The 26881-nt window shown below is 39.8% G+C and overlaps 2 protein-coding genes and 1 pseudogene across 2 annotated transcripts; 2 read left to right on the top strand and 1 right to left on the bottom strand.

The window, feature by feature from the left end:
* Window positions 1–1672: 1672 nt before the first annotated feature.
* On the bottom strand, window positions 1673–7163 carry LOC123841201 (olfactory receptor 7A10-like; annotated as a pseudogene).
* Window positions 1902–2855, top strand: LOC123841200 (olfactory receptor-like protein OLF4). The gene has a single exon (XM_045870858.1). The coding sequence runs from the start codon at window positions 1902–1904 to the stop codon at window positions 2853–2855; it is 954 nt and encodes a 317-aa protein (XP_045726814.1).
* Window positions 7164–19290: 12127 nt separating the features above from the next.
* On the top strand, window positions 19291–25193 carry LOC123841637 (olfactory receptor 7A5-like). Its single transcript, XM_064576765.1, has 2 exons — window positions 19291–20198; window positions 25163–25193. The coding sequence occupies exons 1-2, from the start codon at window positions 19291–19293 to the stop codon at window positions 25191–25193; spliced, it is 939 nt and encodes a 312-aa protein (XP_064432835.1).
* The last annotated feature ends 1688 nt before the right edge of the window (window positions 25194–26881 follow it).

Here is a 26881-nt window from a genome sequence, read left to right as displayed (position 1 = left end):
GCATATACATCCACACCCTTAAAGAAAAAGATGAACAGCACAGGTGAACTTCTTGCTCCTTTGGTCCTACGTCAGAATGACAGACAAGAGCACAGTGAGATAATGTGAGTCTGAGATAATATCCTCAGATGAGTCACATGAAGAGTACTCAGAGTAAGAGGATAGATTGCCACGGGGTGTGTAGGATTTTACAGAGTCTGGGGAGGCCTTTGCATGTTGGCCAAAGAACAGAACTGTGAGTAGTTGTTCTCATCAGACTTGTCAAGAAAGCGACTAAATCCCACAGGCTAAGAATGACAAACATAAGAAAAGTGATAAAGGGCCTCGCCTCATCCTATATTGGACCAAATAAAAACCAATTGGTCAAATAAATATGGAAAAGGCACAGGAAAAACAAGTCTTCTGCTATCAGCTATCTGGTAAAAAAAACACCAAATTTATTCTTTTTACTCATTTTTCTCTTGTGATGTTCAATCTCTAAGTGTTTCACATCATAAAGGAGTCATTACTTTGTCTTTTGAACAATTTATTTTTGCTCTTTTATTATTTTTGCTGGGTATAAATGGGATCTAACCAGGACTGGATGCCACCAGCACCAAGGAAGCGTTCCTTCCTCGCAGTCTCTTAGGACAACTGAGCTTATTAGATCATTTTACTCTTTATGTTCATTGAATATCTCTCTCCTTCTCTCCCTCTCTCTTTCTCTCTCTGTTTATTGAACACAATTTTTTGTTTCTTTATATACATGTCAGAATGTAGCCATTCCAAAATGGAACCTGAAGATGATTTGTCCCTGGGAAGCTACAAATAGGAATTTCTGGATACTATTTCCACATTCATTATGGGAAAGGTAATATTATATGTATGCATTCATATCCTAAACAGTGTGTTGGGGCAGGCAGGGGGGAGGTGAGAAGGACATAGAAGTAACACACACCAGGAGGATATGGTGTGCTGTGTTGTGTGTATGTGACTGTGTGTGTGCACGTGCATGCGGGCTCCTTGATGGGTGAGAACAGTCCTCAGAGCAGGGATGCATAGGCCCCTCTATTAAAAGTCTATATACATGTGTATCCTTATAATACACAGGCCAAATTCAATCAACAGATGATACTAGGAAGGCATGTTCAACTGACAGGATGCTAATGCAACCACATCATAAAGTGGAAGAAGTACATAGTGTGAACCAGGAACTCCCTGTGTCTTGAAATTTAAGCAGCTATGAGGCCACATAGTTCTACGAAATTCACTGCCACCACCTCTCATCACTCTCCTTCTTGTCCATTCTCCTCAACACACGGGCTTCCTTCTGAGCCATGATTTTCTGACAGAAGCCGGTCCTCAGGGCCTTTACACCAACCATTCCCTCTGCCAGGAAGACCTCTCATCTTCCATCCTCTCTTCCTTAAGGTCTCTGATCAAATGTCACCTTTTTAGCCAATCTTGACTGAAGACCCAACTTAAAACCCCACCCACTCTCTCTTTTAACCTGCTTCTGTTTTGTTCATAGCATCTGTGCCCATCAGATGATTATTTAATCTTAATATCTGTTCCTACCCTATCAGCTCATTGAATTGTAGAGACTTTTGCTTTTCAGCACCCTTTACTTTATGACTAGGAATTTCTGAAACATGGTCAACACTATATAATCCTAAAGTGCATGAAATAATCTCTAATTCAAACTGTACAATAACTGACCTTTTGGGGAACATCTGATGTTGTGATGGAAATTCCTAATCAGAGGGGAAATAAGGATCCCCTCAAGGGGTCCAGATCCATTCATAAAATATTAAAATTAGTGTTTGGACAATATAAATTATATCATTTCCACAATGTTAGCAGACTATTTGTGTGAAATTTGTTATGTTAATTTCCCCTGTGCTGGTAGTCACCTCCACCACATGGACCCAGGAAATGATACAGGAATTTCAGATTTTCTTCTTCTGGGACTGTCAGAGGAACCAGAACTGCAGTCCCTCATATTTGGGATTTTCCTCTCCATGTACCTGATCGCCGTGTTTGGAAACATGCTCATCATCCTGGCCATCAGCTCTGACTCCCACCTCCACACCCCCATGTACTTCTTCCTTGCCAACCTGTCCTTTGTAGACATCTGTTTCACCTCCACCACCATCCCCAAGATGCTGTGGAACATCCAGACTCAGAGCAAAACGATCACTTATGAAGGTTGCCTCAGCCAGATGTATTTCTTCACACTTTTTGTAGGATTAGACATCTTTCTCCTGACTGTGATGGCTTATGACCGCTTTGTGGCCATCTGTCACCCCCTGCACTACACGGTCCTCATGAAACCCTGGCTCTGTGAACTATTGGTTCTGGTGTCCTGGATCCTGAGTGTCTTGCATTCCTTCTTAGAAAGCTTAATGGTCTTGCAACTGTCCTTCTGTAGAAAGGTAGAAATTCCCCACTTTTTCTGTGAACTCAATCAAATGATCCAACTTGCCTGTTCTGACACCTTTCCTAATAACATGGTTATGTATTTTGCAGCTATACTGCTGGGGGGTGCTCCCCTGGCTGGGGTCCTTTACTCTTACTCTAAGATAGTTTCCTCCATACTTGGGATCTCATCAGCTGAGGGCAAGTATAAAGCATTTTCCACCTGTGCATCTCACCTCTCAGTTGTCTCCTTATCTTATTGTACGGGCTTAGGAGTGTACCTTAGCTCTGCTGCTACCCAGAGCTCCCACTCAAGCACAGTAGCCTCTGTGATGTACACAGTGGTCACACCCATGCTGAACCCCTTCATCTACAGCCTGAGAAACAAAGACATAAAGGGAGCTCTGATGAGATTCTCTGGGATGGCAGTTCTAAAAGGGTCAGTTGTCCTGGGCTGAAGAAGTGCCCATGGTTGCAGGGTCTGAGGCCTTAGATAGAAGTTGTGATTTTGTGTGTGTGTGTATGCAGACTGTGGAAGTAGTACTTGCTTCCCTAATTTATTTCTCGGAATTTCTATCTTTTTGTTTTTGATCTCTCTGTACAATGTATGTAACTCTTATTATTAAGCCTTGTGATATCTCTGATGCCCAAGAAATTGTCCCTTTGTCATTTTCCTCCTCTCTCAATGTTATTCCTAACCTTGGATTTGAAATATTTGGAAGTTCTCATTTATTCCAAGGACTACATGGATCTGCTAAGAATAATTTCTTCTCAAATAAAATATATCATAGTGAGGATTTTTCTTTTGTTTGACTGAATACTACAAGAATGGAAAATCTACTCTTAGCCACCACAGCTATTTATGTACATTCATAACAGAGAAAAATCTGAGACCACTGTACTTCACTTTTGTGAACATCATTCCTTTGTAATATCACTACTTTAAGTGCTCTTCCTGAGAATGCAGACTTTGACGTACTGGTGGTTATAGCTGATCATGTACACATTAGGATCCTGTTTTTATACAGCTTGTGTCCACCATGCCTACCATAGTCACTGGCAAAAAAAAGAAAAGAAAATACATGTCTCCAAGTGGAATCTACACAGAAAGACAAATATGGAAAAAATAGATTGACATAATATGTAAGCCAAAAAAAAAAACAAAAAAAAAAACAAAAAACATGTCTCCAAGTGGAATCTACACAGAATGACAAATATGGAAAAAATAGATTGACATAATATGGCCTTAGAGTCAAACCTGGCTTTAAGGATGATGAAGAAAAATATTAAGACATATATTTATTGCTGTGCAAAATATTCCTTTCTCAGGCACTTCATCTACCTAATGAATTATGGAATACCAGGGTCCATTGGTAAGGTGTATTTATTAATATAAAAGACTGGTGGCATGATTGGGGTTTTATTAAATTATTTTTGGTTTCTGGATAAAAATTTCCAGTGCTACATACATACAAATATGATTCCTTCCATTTCTGTAAATGAAATATCTCCCACTATGTGAAATTTTGCCATAACCTCTAAAGGGGCAGCAAATGAACAGTATCAGTATCATCCATTATATACCATCTTCATAACCACAGGATGACTTACCAGGAAGCTTGGAATCCTGTCCAGGATGTGATTCTGAGTCACAAGTTTTGTGCACACATGTATGTCCTTCTGACCTTTCCATGTTACCTCAAAGGGGCCTCAGTGGTTTTAGTACAGTTACATGAAATAAACTTGAAGAACACAGTAATCATGAATGCTACCTTCAGTTATCAGAATAAATACCTACAATAAAAAGAATCTGATTATTACAATGCCCTCAGATCTTTCTGATTTGATTATTATATCATTTAGTTGTTGCTGCAAACAAAGCATCCTAAAACAAAATGGCTTGATATAATGTCTTTATTATCAAAGGGGATTGCAGAGTAGGGAGTTGTTTTGATCTCTGCAGAGCTTCTCATAGTCCTTAGTCCGGTGTGAATCTGTACATTGTGTTTCTAAGGCTGTTCTATGAGGAGTGTGGCTGTAGTGTTCTTCTGTCTTGATCCAATTTATGTCATTTTACTCCTTTCATATATGTAAGTAATCTTCTAGTTTACAAAAAAATGATGTTATCAAATGTGAATTGTCTTTATTTAATTCCACTGTTTAATATCCACATGTGAACCTTTGCTTTTTCACAATTGGAAGAGAACTCTCTCATCCTGTTATGTGTGACTCAGCTAACTGTGCTCCAGATCTGACTCTGAGTCATGCACCACAGGAATTTTTTAATACTAATTAATATATTGGAGCATTATTACATGCAATAAACTGTACATATTTAAAGTGTACAACTCTAGGAATTGAAAGAGTCATTGAAAAATCATGGGTACATACTGCATGGTTCCATTTCCATAGAACTCAAGAGGGTGCACAATAAATTCTAACTGCTTTGTTATGCAATTGTTAGGGGGTAACCCCTCCAGCATTCTTTTTTCTTCTGAACACAATGTGGAATCATAAGCATAACTTCAAGTGGTGTTGTCAGGAAAGATGAAATATGTGGAAATAGTTTGTGGGACAAAGAATGTTCAAGATTAAGGGTTATGTGTATGTAAATGTATGTATATTCATGTACATTTTATTTCACAAAAACATACATGCATGGATGTACATGCACAAGGCTCATAACCCTCATTATAACTCATTATAACTCATCTATTGCATTGAAAGAAAGCTTTAGAGAAACTTGGAGGACAAGAAATTAAAAGAATGAACATTTGCATTCACATAAAATACTAGGAATATTGAAATTTAGACAAAAAAATTTAGAGTATAACAGGTAGCCTTAATTTTCATAGTATATTTCTTTTCCTATCTTTTTTTTTTTAAAGATTTTATTCATTTATTTGAGACAGAGAGAATGAGAGACAGAGAGCATGAGAGGGAGGAGGGTTAGAGGGAGAAGCAGACTCCCTGCCGAGCAGGGAGCCCGATGCGGGACTCAATCCAGGGACTCCAGGATCATGACCTGAGCCGAAGGCAGTCGCTTAACCAACTGAGCCACCCAGGCGCCCCTTCTTTTCCTATCTTAATGTTCAGAAGTCTCAAAGACAAAACCACATTAACATTTATGCAAGGAGAACTTCTCCATACCAGCTAATAAGGCTGAATATCTCCAAACTGACTTTAGATTGTTCCTGTACTTAAGGTAGGGTTTCAACACACAGTGCCCTTACCCAAAGAAGCTAAGTGAATTATTTGAAAGGCTTAAATTCAGTTTCTTTAAATAAAATTTTATTGGAGAAATGTCTTTGTCCACTTTCCTATTGCTGCTATCACCAATTACCACACTGAAGATTTAAAAGAAACAAAATTATACTCTTCCAGTCCTGGAGATCAAAGCCAAAAATGAATCTCTTTGGGCTAAAATCAAGATGTCTCTGCAAGACACAGAGAGCATGAATTCCTCCGGCCTAGATACGTGATTCTAGGTTGCCATTTTTTCTCCACAAAAATGCATATCATTCCAAACTCTACTTGGTACCTGAATAGGATCTTGATTATAGACAATTTTTTAAAGACTTATTTATTTTTCTGAGAAAGAGAGAACAAGAGCAGGAGGGAGAGGGGGCAGATGGAGAGGGAGGGGAATCTAGATTTCTCCCATTGAGACTGGAGACCAAAGCAGGGCTTGATCCGAGGACCCTGAGATCATGACCTGAACCTGACCTGAAACCAAGTCTGATGCTCAATGGACTGAACCACCCAGGTGCCCCTAGTGTCACTTTTTAACAGGGTTCAGCATGAGTGTGACCATGGTGTACATCACTGGGGCTGTTGCACTTGTATGCACCTAGGAATGTACAGTAAAATAAGGACACAGCAGAGAGGTGAGACACAGGTGGAAAATGCTTTATACTTGCCCTGAGCTGAAGACACCCAAGAATGGAGGAAACTATCTTAGTGTAAGAGTAAAGGACCTCCACAAAAGCAACAGCACTCAGCAGCAAAAGAGCAAAATACATCACCAAGTTATTAAGAAAGTTAGCATAACAGGAAAGTTGGACTATTTCATTGAGTTTACAAAAAATAGCAGGGGATATGTAATTTTATCCAGAAGGAAAGCCACAACATCATTAAACTTTGGGGGTTTTTTTGTTTTTAAGATTTTATTTATTTATTTGACAGAGAGAGAGACAGCTAGAGAGGGAACACAAGCAGGGGGAGTGGGAGAGAGAGAAGCAGGCTTCCTGCTGAGCAGGGAGCCCGATGCAGGGCTCGATCCCAGGACCCTGGAATCATGACCTGAGCCGAAGGCAGGCGCTTAACGACTGAGCCACCCAGGCGCCCCAACATCATTAAACTTTGTAAGAAGGAATTCAGGATATATGTGATCTAGGGCAGAAGAACCAGCAGTCCATGGAGCTGGGGATTCACGATGACTGAATAGTGCAGGGGGTGGGAGAGGGCTACCAACCATAGGCCATCGTGGCCAGGAGAAAGTAATCGAATCCAGCAAAGAGTATGAAAAAGTACATCTGCGTGAGGCAGCCTGCATAGGTTATGACTTTGCTCTGAGTCTGGATGTTCCACAGCATCTTGAGGATAGTGGTGGAGGTGAAACAGATATCTACAAAGGACAGGATGGAGAGGAAGAAGTACATGGCAGTGTGGAGGTGGGAGTCTGAGTTGATGGCCAGGATGATGAGCACGTTCCCAAACATGGTTATCATGTACATGGAGAGGAAAAGCCCAAATATGAGGGTTTGCAGTTCTGAAATTCATGTGTCACTTCCTGGTTCTATGTAGTGGAGATGACTACCAAGGAATAAAAAATAATATGACTAATTTCTCAATAATAATGAACATTACAAATATCATTGAAATTCTAAAATCTTTATTTTACATTCAAAATGTGAATATCCATAGTTTTTATATGGAACTTGTCCCCTGTCAGGACCCCACATCCCACCTCTGAATAGGAATGTACATTCTGGAGGGGGGAAAGATGGCGGAGGAGTAGGGGACCCTATTTCAACTGGTCCCCGGAATTGAGCTGGCTATCTACCAGACCACTCTGAGCACCCACGAAATCAACCTGAGATGTAAGAAGATCTGGATCTCTACAAACAGAATATCGCAGGCAGTTGGCTTTGAGGTAGGAAGTGGAGAGCTGTGATCCTACGGGCAGATATCGGAGGATAAACGGGGGCGGGAGGGTGCCTGGACGTGGGGATCCTACACCGCTGGTGAGTGACAGCCTCATGAGCTGCGTAGGGGCACAGACTCACAGACCGGTAGCATTGGGAAAGCCAACGGGTTGGAGCCCCCGGGGTGGAGGACCAGACCGGCGGGGTCGCGGGCACATGAACCGCAGCCGCCCAGACAGAAACCCAGAGCGACAGTCACGCGCACGTGAACTGCAGCCTCCGAGACGGAAACCCGGAGCGCCGGGGTCCCGCCTGTGAACTGCAACCTCCGGGGTGGAAACCCCAAGCAGCGGAGTCGCGTGCGCGCGTGAACTGCAGTCCCCGGGACAGGACCACAAGCAGCGGTCGAACTGGGAGCGGCTGGTGGTTTTAGAAGCACAAAGGGCAGAGACATGCCCCAACCTGGAGGCAGGACTGGGAGCGCTGCAGAGGGACGCACAACCCAGGACACTGCAGTTTATAGCAGCACAGACAGAAATGGAGACAGTGTGGCCTGGAGAACTCACTGAAGAACAGACTGAGGTCTCTCTGCTCTGAGGCAGAGGGTTGGAAACAGTCTCTTCTGCTCTGACTCGCAGAAGAGACGTGGAAAGCCACCAGGGAAAGGCGCCAGAGAACAAAAGCCCCAAAGACTGATTCCCACTGAGCGCATCCCCCACCACAGGGGTGCAGGGCAACTCTGCCCAAACAAGGTTGCCTGAGTAATAGCAGGGCAGGCCCCTCCCCCAGAAGACAGGCTGGGAAAACAAGAGGCCAGCAACCCTAAGGTCCCAAGAAAACAGGTGCATCTTGCTTGGGTTCTGGTCAATAATTTGGACTCTATACATTCTCTCAAACACCCATCAACAGAATGACTAGGAGGAGGAGCCCCCAAAACAGAAAAGACTCAGAGATTATGACTTATGCTGCAGATTTACAAATGGATGCAGATATAACCAAGATGTCGGAGATGGAATTCAGGCTAGCAATTGTGAAGACAATGGCTAGAATGGAGAAATCAATTAATGGCAACATAGAGTCTCTAAGGGCAGAAACAAAAGGGGAATTGGCAGAACTTAAAAATGCTATCAATGAGATCCAATCCAATCTAGATAATCTAACAGCTAGGGTAACTGAGATAGAAGAGAGAATAAGCGATCTGGAAGACAGTATAATAGATAAAAAGGGAAAGAGGAGGCCAGGGAAAAACAACTCAGAATCCATGAAAATAGAATCAGAGAAATAAGTGACACCATGAGGCATTCCAATGTCAGAATCATTGGAATCCCGGAGGGAGTGGAGAGAGAGAGAGGGCTAGAAGATGTATTTGAGCAAATCTTGTCAGAACTTCCCTAATCTGGGGAATGAAACAGACATTCGAGTTCCAGCGGCAGAGAGGACCCCTCCCAAGATCAAGGAAAACAGGCCAACACTCCAGCATGTAATAGTAAAACTTATAAATCTTAGAACCAAGGAAACCATCTTAAGGGCAGTTAGGGGGAAGAGATTCCTTACATACATAGGGAGGAACATCAGAATAACGTCAGACCTATCCACAGAGACCTGGCAAGCCAGAAAGGCCTGGCAAGACATATTCAGGGTACTAAATGAGAAGAACACGCAGCCAAGAATACTTTATCTGGCAAGGCTTTCATTTAGAATGGATGGAGAGATGCAGAGCTTCCACGACCAGAAGAAACTGAAAGAATATGTGACCACTAAGCCGGCCCTGCAAGAAATATTAACGGGGGGTTCTATAAAAGGAGAAAGACCCCAAGAGTGATCTACAACAGAAATTTACAGGGACAATCTATAAAAACAACATCTTAACAGGCAATATGATGACAATTAATTCATATCTTTCAATAATCACTCTCAACGTGAATGGCCTAAACACTCCCATAAAATGGCACAGGGTTGCAGATTGGATAAAAAGACAGGACCCATCCATATGCTGTCTGCAAGAGACTCATTTTGAACCTAAAGATACATCCAGACTGAAAATGAAGGGATGGAGATCTATCTTCCATGCCAGCGGACCTCAAAAGAAAGCTGGGGTAGCAATTCTTATATCAGACAAATTAGATTTCAAGCTAAAGTCTGTAATAAGAGACACAGAAGGACACTATATCATTCTTAAAGGGTCTCTCCAACAAGAAGATCTAACAATTGTAAATATCTATGCCCCAACATGGGAGCAGCCATCTACATAAGCCAACTGGTAACCAAAATAAAGAGTCATATTGATAACAATACGTTAATTGTAGGAGACCTCAATACTCCACTCTCAGCAATGGACAGATCATCTAAGCAGAAAATCAACAAGGAAACAAGAGCTTTGAATGATACATTGGACCAGATGGACCTCATAGATTTTTACAGAACATTGCACCCTAAAACAACAGAATACTCATTCTTCTCGAGCACACATGGAACTTTCTCCAGAATAGACCATATACTGGGTCATAAATCAGGTCTCAACCGATACCAAAATACTGAGATTATTCCCTGCATATTCTCAGACCACAATGCTCTAAAACTGGAACTCAATCACAAGAAAAAATTTGGCAGAAATTCAAACACTTGGAAGCTAAAGACCACTCTGCTCAAGAATGTTTGGGTCAACCAAGAAATCAAAGAAGAACTTAAACAATTCATGGAAATCAATGAGAACGAAAACACATCGGTCCAAAACCTATGGGATACTACAAAGGCGGTCCTAAGGGGGAAATACATAGCCATCCAAGCCTCACTCAAAAAAATAGAAAAATCCCAAATTCACCAACTAACTCTACACCTTAAAGAACTAGAGAAAAAGCAACCAATGATGCCTAAGCCACGCATTAGAAGAGAAGTAATTAAAATTAGAGCAGAAATCAATGAATTAGAAACCAGAAACACAGTAGATCAGATCAATGAAACTAGAAGTTGGTTCTTTGAAAGAATTAATAAGATCAATAAACCACTGGCCAGACTTATCCAAAAGAAGAGAGAAAGGACCCAAATTAATAAAATTATGAATGAAAGGGGAGAGATCACAACCAACACCAAGGAAACAGAAACAATTATTAGAAATTATTATCAACAACTTTATGCCAATAAACTGAGCAATCTGGATGAAATGGAGGCCTTCCTGGAAACCTATAAGCTGTCAAGACAGAAACAGGAAGAAATCAACAACCTGAATAGGCCAATAACCAGTAACGAGATTGAAGCAGTGATCAAAAACCTCCCAAAAAACAAGAGTCTAGGGCCTGATGGATTCCCTGGGGAATTCTACCAAACATTCAAAGAAGAAATAATACCTATTCTACAGAAGCTGTTTCAAAAAATAGAAACAGAAGGAAAACTTCCAAACTCATTCTATGAGGCCAGGATTACCTTAATCCCCAAAGCAGGCAAAGACCCCATCAAAAAGGAGAATTTCAGACCGATATCCCTGATGAATATGGATTCCAAAATCCTTAACAAAATCCTAGCTAATAGGATCCAACAATACATTAAAAGGATCATCCACCACGACAAAGTGAGATTTATTCCTGGGATGCAAGTCTGGTTCAACATTCGCAAATCAATGTGATAGAACACATTAATAAGAGGAGGGAGAAGAACCATATGGTCCTCTCAATTGATGCAGAAAAAGCATTTGACAAAATACAACATCCTTTCCTGATTCAAATTCTTCAGAGTGTAGGGATAGAGGGAACATTCCTCAAGTTCATAAAATCCATCTATGAAAAACCCACAGCGAATATCATCCTCAATGGGGAAAAGCTGAGAGCCTTTCCCTTAAGATCAGGAACACGTCAAGGGTGCCTACTCTCACCACTGTTGTTCAACATAGTACTAGAAGTCCTAGCAACAGCAATCAGACAACAAAAAGAAATAAAAGGTATTCAAATTGGCAAAGAAGAAGTCAAACTCTTTTCGCAGATGACATGATACTTTATGTGGAAAACCCAAAAGACTCCACCCCCAAATTACTAGAACTCATCCAGCAATTCAGTAATGTGGCAGGATACAAAATCAATGCACAGAAATCAGTTGCTTTCTTATACACTAACAGCGCAACTGTTGAAAGAGAAATTAAAGACACGATTCCATTTACAATAGCCCCAAAAACCATAAGATACCTCGGAATAAACCTAACCAAAGAGGTAAAGGATCTATACTCTAGGAACTACAGAACACTCATGAAAGAAATTGAAGAAGACAGAAAAAGATGGAAAAATATTCCATGCTCATGGATCGGAAGAAAAAACATTGTTAAAATGTCTATGCTACCCAGAGCAATCTATACCTTCAATGCCATCCCGATCAAAATTCCAATGACATTTTTCAAAGTGCTGGAACAAACAATCCTAAAATTTGTATGGAATCAGAAAAGACCCCGAATCGCCAAGGAGATGTTGAAAAAGAAAAACAAAGCTGGGGGCATCATGTTGCCCGATTTCAAGCTATATTACAAAGCAGTGATCACTAAGACAGCATGGTACTGGCACAAAAACAGACATATAGACCAATGGAACAGAATAGAGAGCCCAGATATGGATCCTTAACTCTATGGTCAAATAATCTTTGACAAAGCAGGAAAAAACATGCAATGGAAAAAAGACAGTCTCTTCAATAAATGGTGCTGGGAAAATTGGACAGCTATATACAGAAGAATGAAACTCGACCATTCTCTAACACCATTCACAAAGATAAGCTCAAAATGGATGAAAGACCTCAATGTGAGACAGGAATCCATCAAAATCCTAGCGGAGAACATAGGCAGTAACCTCTTTGACATCGGCCACAGCAACTTCTTTCAAGATACATCTCCAAAGCCTGGTGAAACAAAAGCAAAAATGAACTTTTGGGATTTCATCAAGATAAAAAGCTTCTGCACAGCAAAGGAAACAGTCAACAAAACAAAGAGGCAACCCACAGGGTGGGAGAAGATATTTGCAAATGACACTACAGATAAAGGGTTGGTATCGAAGATCTGTAAAGAACTTCTCAAACGCAATACCCAAAAAACAAATACTCAAGTCAAAAAATGGACAGAAGACATGAACAGACATGTCTCAAAAGAAGACATACAAATAGCTAACAGACACATGAAAAAATGTTCATCATCCTTAACCATCAGGGAAATCCAAATCAAAACCACATTGAGATACCACCTTACACCAGTTAGAATGGCAAAAATTGACAAGGCAAGAAACAACAAATGTTGGAGATGTTGTGGAGAATGGGGAACCCTCTTAGACTGTTGGTGGGAATCCAAGTTGGTACATTCACTTTGGTAAACAGTGTGGAGGTGCCTCAAAAAATTAAAAATAGAGCTACCCTATGACCCAGCAAATGCACTCCTGGGTATTTACCCCAAAGACACAGATGTAGTGAAAAGAAGGGCCACATGCACCCCAGTGTTCATAGCAGCAATGTCCACAATAGCCAAACTGTGGGAAGAGCAGAGATGCCCTTCAACAGATGAATGGATAAAGAAGATGTGGTCCATATATACAATGGAATGTTACTCAGCCATTAGAAAGGATGAATACCCAACTTTTACATCAATATGGATGGGACTGGAGGAGATTATGCTAAGTGAAATAAGTTAAGCATAGAAAGTCAATTATCATATGATTTCACTTATCTGTGAAACATAAGGAATAGCATGGAGGACATTAGAAGAAGGAAGGGAAAAATGAAGGTGGGGAAATTGGAGGGGGAGATAGCCATGAGAGACTATGGACTCTGAGAAACAAACTGAGGGTTTTAGAGGGGAGGGGGATGAGGTGATGGGTTAGCTCGGTGATGGGTATTAAGGAGGGCACGTATTGCATGGAGCACTGGGTGTTATACACAAATAATGAATCATGGAAAACTACATCAAAAACTAATGGTGTACTGTATGGTGACTAACATAACATAATACAAGAAAATAAAAAATTTAAAATATATATATACATTTGGTCTCAGCTCCATTTCTGGCATGGAGCTCCTAAAACTTTGAATTTCCTAAGTGATGAGAGCCATAAAGATGTCTTTTCTAGGTTAATGAGGTGACTTTGGGAAACTACCTATGGTGAGGGGCTGTTTGCCAGGAGGACAAGCCATGTGATTACAGAATCAGAGTTTTAGTTCCCACCCCCGACCTCCTAAGATGGGAGAGGGACTGGAGATGGCCATGGCCATCACCAATGGCCATGATTTAATTAATTGTGTCTCTATCATGAAGCTTCCATGAAACCCAAAAGGATGGTTCGGAGAGTTTTCAGGTTGGTGAACACATGGAGACTGGTCGAGTGGCATACCTGGAGAAGTCATGGAAACTCCACACCCTTTCCCCATACCTTGCCCTTTGCATTTCTTCCATCTGGCATCATCCCTCCCCTGAGGCAGCAGAGCTAATGAGGGAAATACTCAAGAGGCTCCCATAAACTTAAGCATGCACAAGCTTGTCTACTAAATCCATTATGTGACCACCTAAGGTCAGACCTGAGGTGAGCATGAGGATTCTTGGTAGAGAATTTCTAAAAGTAATTATCACTGAACCACGATCTTAATACTCAAAGACTGATCCACAGAGCTGGACTGATAACATCAGTATCAACTGGGAAACAGTTACAATTACAGGATCTCTGAACCTCACCCACATTCTGCCAAATCAGATCTGAATTTGAACAGGATCCCCAAGTGATTCAAACACATGTTAATGTTGCAGAAGTTCTGGTCTAGAATAGTGTTTTTCAATCTCTCCACCTTTGATTTTGTGCTAGATACTTCTTTATGGTGGGGGCCATCTTGTGCCTTCTAGGTATGGGGCAGTATCCCTGGCCGCAACCCACTAGGTGCCGATAGCATATCCCTAGTTATGACAACTAGAGATTTCTCCATAATTGTCAAGTGTCGTCTGGAGGCAAAATCATCCCTGGTTGAGACCTAGGGCATGAAAACTGGAAATATCTTGGTGGAGCGCCAGTCAAACTCATCCCTCCCTCAGTTCATAACTCAGGTTAGCTCATTCCAAACTTCTGAGCCCCACCTTTGCAAGTGTAGATTAAGGTTCATTATAGTGCAGACCTTACAGAGTGGACTCTTGCAAAAATGAAATAAAACAATCCATATAGGATCCAGCTCAGTGTATGGTACATAAAAAGATCCATATACCTTATAATTAACAAATTTTTGAAAATTGAGCACTAAATGGCAGCTCTGAATTTGTGTTATCAGCATGAATTGCCTGATTGATTAGTGAAAATTATCACAAAGACAAGGGCACAGTACCAACATGTTTATGGGAAAGTAACCTACCCATCTCTCATGCTGAAGAAGGGAACAGCAATTTCCTAGAGATATCAGGATAGAGATATCCTAGAGATATCTTCTCTACCATAAGATAGAACTTTGGAGGTCCACAAGACCTGGTTAAGCAGGTTCCTCAGTCTTAGATTTGGAGAAAACATTAAATCAAAATTGGGATATAATGCATGGAGGTTAGAGCTCTGGAAGGCAGGCAAGATCATGGAGAACTGGATTCACCTGACTTCTAATCTGGTCTCCTGGGAATAGAGAATTGGCAGGAAAAAACTTCCTTTCTGTCCAGACCCATGGGGAAGTAATCTGCTTATAGGTGGGATTAACAATGGAAACAGTGCCTAATGAGCAGACACAGGGAGCTATAAATATCTCCTCCACTGCAATCCCTTACTGTGGTGCATCCTTGTGCAGGAAAGGACATGGTTGTTGCTTTTGATTCATGCTTCACTCCTTCCTGCTGTCCTGTCTGGGAACAGAGCTTCGATCTCCAGCATCAACCATCCAGGGACTAATTGGGACCTCCACTCAGAGACTTTCATCTTATAGACCCCACCAAGGTGAGTCTCAGAACTCAGCAAGTATTTAAGGAAAGGATCAGAGAAAGTGGAACCTGAGAATCTTTACCTGAGGTCACCTGAGAGCCCAACCAGCCTATCCCAGAGCCAAGAGATTACATGTTTGTTTGCTGGGTTGACTACTAAGTTTAAAAATAATTTACTTAATATATTTTAAAAACAAGTGTTTGTGGGACTCACCTTATAGGGACCATTGTTGATGATACATGGTTGGAATGGAAGTCCAGTTGGATGAGACAGAGGAAGGAATGAGGGGCATAAAGTGGCTCCAGTGAAATTAGAGGGGGGTGAGCAGTGGAGGTAGAGCATTTTTTAAAAATTTTCAGATGGGGTACATTTAGCTTGGTCTGTATTTATTAGAAGGATTCAAACCCATGGAGGTAAATACTACCTAGTGATGGCAGTTTTTGAGACATACATTTCACAGTATTATCTCTCCCATTGCTACTCACTGGGGAAAAACAATGTACCTAATATGCATGAAGGGATATGCCAAGGAGTATCACTTTGCAACTATTTTATTACCAAGGAGGCTGAATATATTTTTGACTTTGTTAGCCATTTACTTCAGATATGCAAATTGTATTTGCAAGCATGTTGCTTTTATGTACTGGGATCTGTGTGGTTTTACTGTGTTTTAATTGCATTCTTTCAAGAAAAGAATGATAATTTTTTCACCAGGTTTGCTGTTTGCCACTTAATCCTTGTATTGTGTAGAGATTTATTTATGGGATGGAGGGAGAGCCTACATGTTTTGTGTGGTAAAGTCTATCAGTTGGTCACATGGTGTTCCCCTCATTGCTTTAAAACACTGAAACTCTTCTGCATCCTTAGTAGTAAGAATTGCTTTTTACACATATTACCATCTCATTACACATCTAATTGTTCTTATTTCTACCATTTCATATTCTGGAATTAGATCTGTTTTTTAAAATAACAATCGCCTCCTGTCTTTATGTGAAATATGTTCTTTTGTATTCAACCAAAGATCCCCCTGCATCTTTTTCATAAGCATGGTTGAGTCCATTTAGGCTACACAAAATAAAATTATAACTTTAGCTACTGCTTCCTGTACTGTGTATTAAAAAGAAGTTTTCCTATTCTTTTATTTCCAAGCTTTTATTTTTTTTAAGATTTTATTTATTTATTTGACAGAGAGAGAGAGCACAAGCAGGGAGAGTGGCAGAGGGAGAGGGAAAAGCAGACTCCCCACTGAGCAGGGAGCCAGAGGCTGGGCTCAATCCCAGGACCCTGAGATCATGACCTGAGTTGAAGACAAACGCTTGACCGACTCAACCACACAGGTACCCTTGTTTCCAAGCTTTAATCATTTCATCCTGAATTAGCGACCCATGTTGATGTTAAGTTTGATATTGTATATCTTTTCTTTAAGATGTTGGTATACAATTATTGTCTAGTTTTGTTGAAAACAGTTATTTGAATCCACCATATATAACATGATTTTATTTTCCCTACCATTTTTTCTTTTTTTTTTTTTAAGATTTTATTTATTTACTTGACGGAGAGAGAGAGAGAGACAGTGAGAGAGGGACCACAAGCAGGGGGAGTGGGAGAGGGAGGAGCCCCCACCCCGATGTGGGGCTTGATCCTAGGACCCTGGGATCATGACCTGAGCCAAAGGCAGACGCCTAACGACTGAGCCACCCAGGGGCCCCTGCCATTTTTTCTATTTACTGAATTTTCATTTTTTAAAAACTTGTTTCTATACAAATGCAGACCTTTGTCAACAGAAAGATGTGAACAAACCAAGTGAGGCCCTGCTCCTTTGGATCATAGGTTTTAATGAAGAACAGGGAACTAAGTGTTTGTATGATGTTGGGTCTTCAAGGATAAATCATATACAGAAAGTGGGTAGATTATCATGGAACATGCCAGATTTTAGAGAGTATGGTCTGGGAAGGTTTCTGCACTGCAGACAAGGAACAGAGAAGCAGGACTGGTGTGTACCCATTGGATTTTGTGTCAAACAAAGATCCAACCCCAAAGCCCGAGATAACAAAGGTATAAATATCACCAAGGAAAGTAAGAAAAGCCAACCACATCCATAACTGGGCCAAATAAAAGCAAGTATGGTCAAATAAACAGGGAATAAAGATAGGAATAACAATTAGATCATGGGCTTGAGGTGGACCCCATGATGAGGCCGGCAGGGCAGTCAGCATGGGCTCCCTGGAGTCTGACGTAAGTCAGCACCCACTCTGACTGCCTTTTCTCTCTGCAACCTGGTCTTCTGATGGACTTTCATTCATACCATTTTTCCCACATTAGCAGCCACCAGCCTTCTATTAAAATCATTTTTTTTCCTTTACTGCAGTGGATTCCAATTTTTTTTTTACTGTCACATTAAGCATGACTTTTACATTATGATCAAGCATGTGTGCAATTGGAAACACAAATCCACATGCATGTACACACACACACAAGCAGGACTGAACAAAGAGAATAATAATTCAAATATTATCAGGAAGGAACTATGCTCAGCTTTTTACATATATGAAATAAATCTTTTGACCACCTTAGGAGGATGGATACGACTATCCCCACTATTCTGGTGAGAATATAATTTTAGAATGAATTGGTTGTCTTCCCAAATTCAAACAGCTACTGTGTGGTAGATCCAAGATTAAACTCATACACTGATTCCAAAATTTTGCATTTAATATAATTTAGAAAAGGGTTTTATCATTTCTTCTTGATAAACCTCTGCTATTTTTGTCCACTGTGTATTTCCTTTGGTCAATTGTGGATTCACTCCTTATTTCTAGTGGATGTTCATACATTATGGTGTCTTGACAGCATAAATATATCATTCTTTTCTCTTTTGGAGAAATTGGTTTTTGCTGCTTTATTATTCTGGGCATCAAGGGGCTATACCTAGGGTTAGAATGCAGCCAGAACCAGGGAAACTTTCTCATCCTCATGATCTCTGAGGGACCACCTGGGCTTATTAGACCTTTATCTTCCTTCTTCCTTTTTTCTGTCTCCATTTAGTTTGTTATACTTCTCAAAATACAGGACAAATGGTAATATTAAAATAGAGCACCAAATTACATGTTCATGGCTGTCTTACCAACTGGAATTTGGGTACTTTTCCATATTCATTAGGGTAATGATAATTTGATGTTGAGAGCTTAACTAGCACATTTCTTTCCTAACTATTGTAGCTGGAGGTGAGAAGAGCCTGGTAGTCCCATGGCCTCAGGATTATGTAGTGTGCCAATATGGGACCCTTAAAATATAGACTCCCTTAAAATACAGACTCCAGGGTGTTAACCAACACCTGGAAATAAGGAATGGTTCCATTGTTATTGACAGGATTCCTTGGAAACAAATTAATGAAGTGCAAGGAACACCATGTGAATGAAGGAATCCCTGTGTCCTGAAGTCTCAGCTGCAGCAGGGAGGCCACTCCACTCCTCAACATTCCCTGACACCACTTCTCATCACTCTCCCTCTTGTTCTTTTCTGAACTATACTGGCTCCATTTTGAGTCCTGGATATCCATTCAAAATAAGTGCCTTCCTCCAGGCCTTTGCACTAGCTCTTTCTCCTACAGGGCACACACATCCACAGATGAACTTGTGTCTCCTGTGCAGATTTCCCTAAGATCTCTCTTCCAATGTCACATTGTTTTACATTTTCCTGAACTCCCGGTAAAGATAACACCCTATCCACTTGGTTTTATGCCTGCTTTTATTCCCACATGTCATTGTAATTACAGCATTTCTGCCATGTTACTAATGCCTACACGTATTAAAATTAATCTTTTTCCCCCTAATTTCTAGTCATCAAACCACCACATGGGACCAGGCTATGATACCCAAATTTTGGGATTTCTTCTTCTGGGATTATCAAACAAACCAGAAATGCAGCTCCCCATATTTGGGTTTTTTCTCTCCATGTACCTAATCACTGTGTTTGGAAACCTGCTCATCATCCTGGCTGTCAGCACAGACTCCAATCTCCACATACCCATGTACTTCTTCCTCGCCAGCCTGTCCTTTGTAGACATCTGTTTCACCTCTACCATCATCCCAAAGATGCTGGTGAATATACAGACACAGAACAAAGTTATAACCTATACAGGATGTATTAGCCAGATCTGCTTTTCCTTACTCTTTGCAGGCTGGGACGACTTTCTCCTGGCTGTGATGGCCTATGACCGGTTCGTGGCCATCTGCCACCCCCTTCACTACACTGTCATCATGAACCCCTGGCTCTGTGGACTGCTGGTTCTGGTGTCCTGGATCATGAGTGTCCTGAATTCCTTATTACAGAGCTTAATGTTGTTGCAGCTTTCCTTCTGTTCAGCTGTGGAAATCCCCCACTTTTTTTGTGAACTCCATCAGATGACCCAACTTGCCTGTTCTGATACCTTTCTTAATGACACAGTGATATATGTTTCAACTGTGCTGCTGGCTGGTGGTCCCCTCGCTGGGATCCTTTATTCCTACTCTAAGATTATTTCCTCCATAAGTAGAATCTCATCAGCTCAGGGCAAGTATAAAGCATTTTCCACTTGTGCATCTCACCTCTCAGTTGTCTCCTTATTTTATTGTACAGTCCTGGGAGTGTACCTTAGCACTGCAGCTACCCAGAGCTCTCAAGCAAGTACAGTAGCCTCAGTGATGTACACGGTGGTCACACCCATGCTGAACCCCTTCATCTACAGCCTGAGGAACAGAGACATAAAGGAGGCTCTAATAAGATTCTTCAGGAGGGCAACTATAAAAGGGACAATTGTCCTGGTAGTGAAGAAGTGCCTTGATTGTAGGGCTCAAAGTCATGATTTCTGACCTTTGTGAAATAGAATTTGCTCCTATGTATTTCCAGAAATCTCAATTTCTTAGAATCCAACTTCTTTATATAACTTCAGAATACTCAATTTACTAAGCTTCCTGATCTGATAAACATACAGTTTTTTCCTTGGTCCATTTTCATATGTTCCCGCAGTTTCTCCCAACCTTGGATCAGGAATATTTGGAATGTTCCATATCTTTTATGAGGACACTTTGATTTCTTAAAAATTACTTCTAATGACATATACCATGCTAAGTAAAACTTCCCTGGACATCCTAATGGAATAACCATGAGTTGTATTACTCACATGGATAAAACTGCACTTTGGTATCTAACACTTTTTATATAATTTCATCATAGAAGAAAATATGAAATCACAGTTTTCACATTGAGTCTGTTGTCATTTCTTTTTACTCCTTAACTGCTCTTCCAAATGACATAGACTTTATCCTCGTCCCCTTTAAGCCTAAGTCTATTGATAGTGATGCTATAGGCTAAGAATGCCTGAGACACTCACCTGAGCTCAAGATACTTGTTACTCAGACCTGAGTCAATGTTACGGGTGAACTGTTTCTTTTCATTATTATTATTGTTGTTGATGATGTTGTTAAAATATAATTGACATCGGGTTGCATTAATTTTAGGTTTACAATAGAATGATTCAATATTGTATATATTGCAAAGTGAGCAGAGTAAGTTCCATTACCACCCATATACAATTACAAACTTTCCTTCAGGATGGCAATTGTCAAGATCCCCTCTCCCGGCTAGTTTTAAATTTAGAATACAGTTTCTTAGTTAGAGTCACTATGCTGGACATGACATCCCTGACTTACTCATTTTGTAACTGGAAATTTGCACCTTTTCACAATTTCACCCATTTCTTTTTTTTTTTTAATTTTATTATGTTATGTTAGTCACCATACAATACATCAGTAGTTTTTGATGTGGTGATCCACGATCCATTGTTTTCATATAACACCCAGTGCTCCATGCACTACGTGCCCTTCTTAATACCCATCACTGGGCTAACCAATCCCCCCCTCCCCCCCTCCCCTCTAAAACCCTGTTTGTTTCTCAGAGTCCATAGTCTCTCATGGTTCATCTCTCCCTCCAATTCCCGCCCCCCATTTTTCCCTTCCTCCTCCTAATGACTCCATGCTATTCTTTATGTTCCACAAATAAGTGAAACCATATGATAATTGACTTTCTCTGTTTGACTTATTTCACTTAGCATAATCTCCTCCAATCCCATCCATACTGATGTAAAAGTTGGGTGTTCATCCTTTCTGATGGCTGAGTAATATTCCATTGTATATATGGACCACATCTTCTTTATCCATTCATCTGTTGAAAGGCATCTCGGCTCTTTCCACAGTTTGGCTATTGCAGACATTGCTGCTATGAACATTGGGGTGCATAGGGCCCTTCTTTTCACTACATCTGTGTCTTTGGGGTAAATACCCAGGAGTGCAATTGCTGGGTCATAGGGTAGCTCTATTTTTAAATTTTTGAGGAACCTCCACACTGTTTTCCAAAGTGGCTGTACCAACTTGCATTCCCACCAACAGTCTAAGAGGGTTCCCCTTTCTCCACAACATCTCCAACATTTGTTGTTTCTTGCCTTGTCCATTTTTGCCATTCTAACTGGTGTAAGGTGGTATCTCAATGTGGTTTTGATTTGAATTTCCCTGATGGCTAATGATGATGAACATTTTTTCATGTGTCTGTTAGCCATTTGTATGTCTTCTTCAGAAAAGTGTCTTTTCATATCTTCGGTCCACTTTTTGACTTGATTATTTGTTTTTTGAGTGTTGAGTTTGAGAAGTTCTTTATAGATCTTGGATACCAGCCCTTTATCTGTAGTGACATTTGCAAATATCTTCTCCCATTCTGTGGGTTGCCTCTTTGTTTTGTTGACTGTTTCCTTTGCTGTGCAGAAGCTTTTTATCTTGATGAAGTCCCAAAAGTTCATTTTTGCTTTTGTTTCACTAGCTTTTGGAGATGTATCTTGAAAGAAGTTGCTGTGGCCGATGTCAAAGAGGATACTGCCTATGTTCTCTGCTAGGATTTTGATGGATTCCTGTCTCACATTGAGGTCTTTCATCCACTTTGAGTTTATCTTTGTGAATGGTGTTAGAGAATGGTCGAGTTTCATTCTTCTGCATGTGGCTGTCCAATTTTCCCAGTACTATTTATTGAAGAGACTGTCTTTTTTCCATTGCATGTTTTTTTTGCTTTGTCAAATTTATTCTATGTATAAGAGGGATCATATGGTATTTGTCTCTCTGCCTGACTTATTTCACTGAGCACAATGCCTTCAGGGTCCATCCATGCTCTCACAAATGCCAATATCTCATTCATTTTATGGCTAAATTATATATATATAAATTTTGTATATATATAAATATTATATATGGAATTATATAATATATAAATATGTGTTTAATATATATAATTATATATATAGCACAATATTTTTAATTTTATTTTAATTCCAGTATAGTTAACATAGAGTGTTACATTAGCTTCAGGCATACAATGTTGTGTATATTATATATTATATAAATATTAAATGTGGAATTATATATTTAATTATATATATAGCACATTTTTATAAATTTTATTTTAATTCCAGTATAGTTAACATAGAGTGTTACATTAGCTTCAGGCATACTTTCATACATCACCCAGTGCCTCACACTTCCTTTATCCTTTCATCTACTGATGAACATCTAGGTTGTTTCCATGTCTTGGCTATTGTAATTATGCTGCCATGAAATGTAGGTGTGCATATCTTTTTGAATTTCAGTTTTGTTTTCTTCAGATAAATGCTCAGAAGTTGAATTGCTGGATCATATAGTATTTCAAATTTTAACTTTTCAAGGAACCTCCATACTGTTTTCCACAGTGGCTGCCCCAATTTGCATCCCTACCAACAGTGCACAGGGTTCCCTTTTCTCCACATCCTCACCAACACTTGTTGTTCCTTGTCTTTTTGATACTGACCATTCCAAGAGGCTTGAGGTGATATCTCATTGTGGTTCTGATTTGCATTTCCCTGGTGAGTAGCAATGTGAGCATCTTTTCATGAATCGGTTGGCCATCTGTGTGTGTTCATTGGAAAAATGTCTATTCTGACCCTCTGTCCATTGTTCAATCATATTGTTTGTTTGTTTGTTGATATTGAGTTGTGTGAGTTTTTTATATACTTGGGATGTTTACCCCTTATCAGGTATATGACTATCAAATATTGTCTGCCATTCAGCAGGGTGCTTTCTCATTTCATTGATGGTTTCCTTTGCCATGCAAAAGTTTTAGTTTGAAGTAGACATTTTTTTCCCTTAGCTTTTGTTCCCTTGCTTTTGGTGTCAAATCCTAAAAATCATTGCCAAGACCAATGTTTTCTTCTAGGAGTTTTATGGCTTCAGGTCTTACATTCAATTCTTTAATCCATTTCAAGTTAATTTTTGCCTATGGTGTAAGATAGTGGTCCAGTTGCATTTTTTTGTAGTGGCTGTCCAGTTTACCCAACACCATTTATTGAAGAGACTGTTCTTATAGATTCTTATAGATTTTTGTCTCCTTTGTCATAAACTAATTAACCACTTACCTGTGGGTTTATTTCCAGACTCTATTCTGTTCCATTGACCTGTGGGCTTTTTTTGCCAATATCATGCTGTTTGGGTTACCATACCTTTATAATATAGTTTGAAATCAGGGAGGATGATGCCTCCAGTTTTGCTCTTCTTTCTCATGATTGCTTTGGCTATCTTTGTGATTCCATAAAAATTGAAGGAGTGTTTGTTCTATTTCTGTAAAATATGCCATTGGAATTTTGACAGGGATTACACTGAATCGCAGATTTCTTTGGATAGTATGGACATTTTAACAGTATTAATGCTTCCAATCAATGAACATGGAATATCTTTCCATTTCTTTGTGTCTTCTTCAATTTCTTTCATCAATGTCTTACAGTTTTCAGGGTATGGGTATTTCACCTCCTTGTTTAAATTTACTCTTAGGCATTTTATTCTTGTTGATGCCGTTGTAAATGGGATATTTTTTATTTCTCTCTGATAGTTTCTTATTAATGTATAGAGTTGCAACCAATTATTATATATTAACTTTATATCCTGCTGAATTCATTGATTAGTTATAACAGATTTTTTCTTTTAAATAATTCATTGAATTACAATGGCATACAAGAAACTAATTTAAAATGTAAATTTTTTCTGAATTCAAGTAATCATACAAAAATTAAGAATACATCTGCATTAGTCCATTTATACATAATTCAAGATAGTACACAAAAGCTTGAAAGATTTGTTATATAGTTGTAAAAAATGTAATCAACCTGAAAAACCTGTTTCTTTATTTCTAATGGCAATGTGGGATAATAAACCTAATTCAGGTGGATGTTATTAGGAATAAATACAGTGTTCTGAATTATTTACTGAATCCAAGAAGTCTTTCATGGGTAAGGAGCATATGCACAGATATGTATGTGTGCATTTGTGTATTACTTCCTACAAATACACTCTTACACATGTATGTACAGCACAGACTCAATAATCCTATCTTTATGTTGAAAGGAAATCTGAAAGAAATTTGGAGAGGATAGAAATCAAAAGAGTGAATGTTTGAACTAGCATGAAATTAAAAGAATATAGATATTTAGAATGGGAAAACTCAATTTTAGTAATGAATTCCTTTTTTTAATCTCAAAGTACAAAAGGCTCAAAGTCAGAATTTATATTAAAAGAAAAGAATCTATATTTAAATGTAAAGTCACAGAGCACTTGGCTGGCTCTGTCAGTGGAGCAAGGAACTCCTTTTTCTTTAAAGATTTTATTTTTAAGTGATCTCTACAGTAATGTGGGGCTCAAATACACAATCCTGAGTTCAAGAGTCACCCGCTCCACCAACTGAGCCAGCCAGGAAGCCAGAGGATGTAACTCTTGATCTTGGGTTCATGAGTTCAAGCCCTATGGTGGGCATAGAGATTACTTTAAAAATAAATAAAAGTGGCACTTTGGTGGCTCAGTCAGTTTAGGTTCCGACTCTTGATTTTGGCTCAGAGCATGGATTCAAACGCCATGTCAGCTCCATGTTCAGTGGGGAGTCTGCTAAGGATCCTCTCTCCCTTTCCCTCTGTCCTTCCCCTCCTCCCTGGCTCACCCAGGAGTGCACTTTCTCTCTCTCTCTCTCTCTCTCTCTCTCTCCAAAATAAATAAATCTTTAATAAATAAGTAAAGTAAGTCACATTTATATTTTAGCAATGGGGAATTCACCTTTTCCATTCCATTTCAACAATGGAGCAAAAGCTCCAAATTGACATTATTCTTTTTTTTCTTCCAGTTAAGGTTGGATTTTAACACAAAATGCCCTTACTCCCCAAAACCATAAGATACCTAGATATCTTACTCCCCAAAACCATAAGATACCTAGGAATAAATCTAACCAAAGAGGCAAAGGATCTGTACTCAGAAAACTATAAAATACTCATGAAAGATTGTATGGAACCAGAAAAGACCCCGCATAGCCAGAGGAATGTTGAAAAAGAAAAGCAAAGCTAGTGGCATCACAATTCCGGACTTCAAGCTCTATTACAAAGCTGTCATCATCAAGACAGATGGTACTGTCACAGAAACAGACACATCAATCAATGGAACAGAATAGAGAGCCCAGAAATGGACCCTCAACTCTATGGTCAACTCATCTTCAACAAAGCAGGAAAGAATGTCCAATGGAACAAAGACAGTCTCTTCAACAAATGGTGTTGGGAAAATTGGACAGCCACATGCAGAAGAATGAAACTGGACCATTTCCTTACACCACACACAAAAATAGACTCCAAATAGTTGAAAGACCTCAATGTGAGACAGGAGTCCATCAAAATCCTAAAGGAGAACACAGGCAGCAACCTCTTTGACCTCAGCTGCAGCAACTTCTTCCTAGAAACATCACCAAAGGCAAGGGAAGCAAGGGCAAAAATGAACTGTTGGAACCTCATTAAGATAAAAAGCTTTTTCACAGCAAAAGAAACAGTCAACAAAACCAAAAGACAACCGACAGAATGGGAGAAGATATTTGCAAATGACATATCAGATAAAGGGCTAGTATCCAAAATCTATAAAGAACTTCTTAAACTCAACACCCGAAGAACAAATGATCCAATCCAGAAATGGGTAGAAGACATGAACAGACATTTTTCCAAAGAAGACATCCAAATGGCCAACAGACACATGAAAAAGTGCTCAACATCGCTCGGATTCAGGGAAATCCAAATCAAAACCTCAATGAGATACTACCTCACACCAGTCAGAATGGCTAAAATTAACAAGTCAGGAAAGGACAGATGTTGATGGGGATGCGAAGAGAGGGGAACCCTCCTACACTGTTGGTGGGAATGCAAGCTGGTGCAGCTACTCTGGAAAACAGTATGGAGGTTCCTCAAAAAGTTGAAAATAGAGCTACCCTATGACCCAGCAATTGCACTACTGAGTATTTACCTCAAAGATACAAATGTAAGGATCCAAAGGGGTACGAGCATCCTGATATTTATAGCAGCAATGTCCACAATAGCCA

This window comes from Mirounga angustirostris, unplaced genomic scaffold, assembly GCF_029215605.1.
Source record: "Mirounga angustirostris isolate CCGP_5_RB_7025 unplaced genomic scaffold, mMirAng1.0.hap1 SCAF_1, whole genome shotgun sequence".
Lineage (NCBI taxonomy): Eukaryota > Metazoa > Chordata > Mammalia > Carnivora > Phocidae > Mirounga > Mirounga angustirostris.
This window is presented reverse-complemented; position numbering and strand designations above follow the sequence as displayed.

Excerpts from the sequence above, each read along its gene's own strand:
- LOC123841200 (XM_045870858.1), top strand. The coding sequence starts at position 1,902 with ATGGACCCAGGAAATGATACAGGAATTTCAGATTTTCTTCTTCTGGGA.
- LOC123841637 (XM_064576765.1), top strand. The coding sequence starts at position 19,291 with ATGGGACCAGGCTATGATACCCAAATTTTGGGATTTCTTCTTCTGGGA. Across the intron at positions 20,199-25,162 it reads ATAAAGGAGGCTCTAATAAG|AGTAATGTGGGGCTCAAATA; the intron begins ATTCTTCAGGAG and ends AGTGATCTCTAC.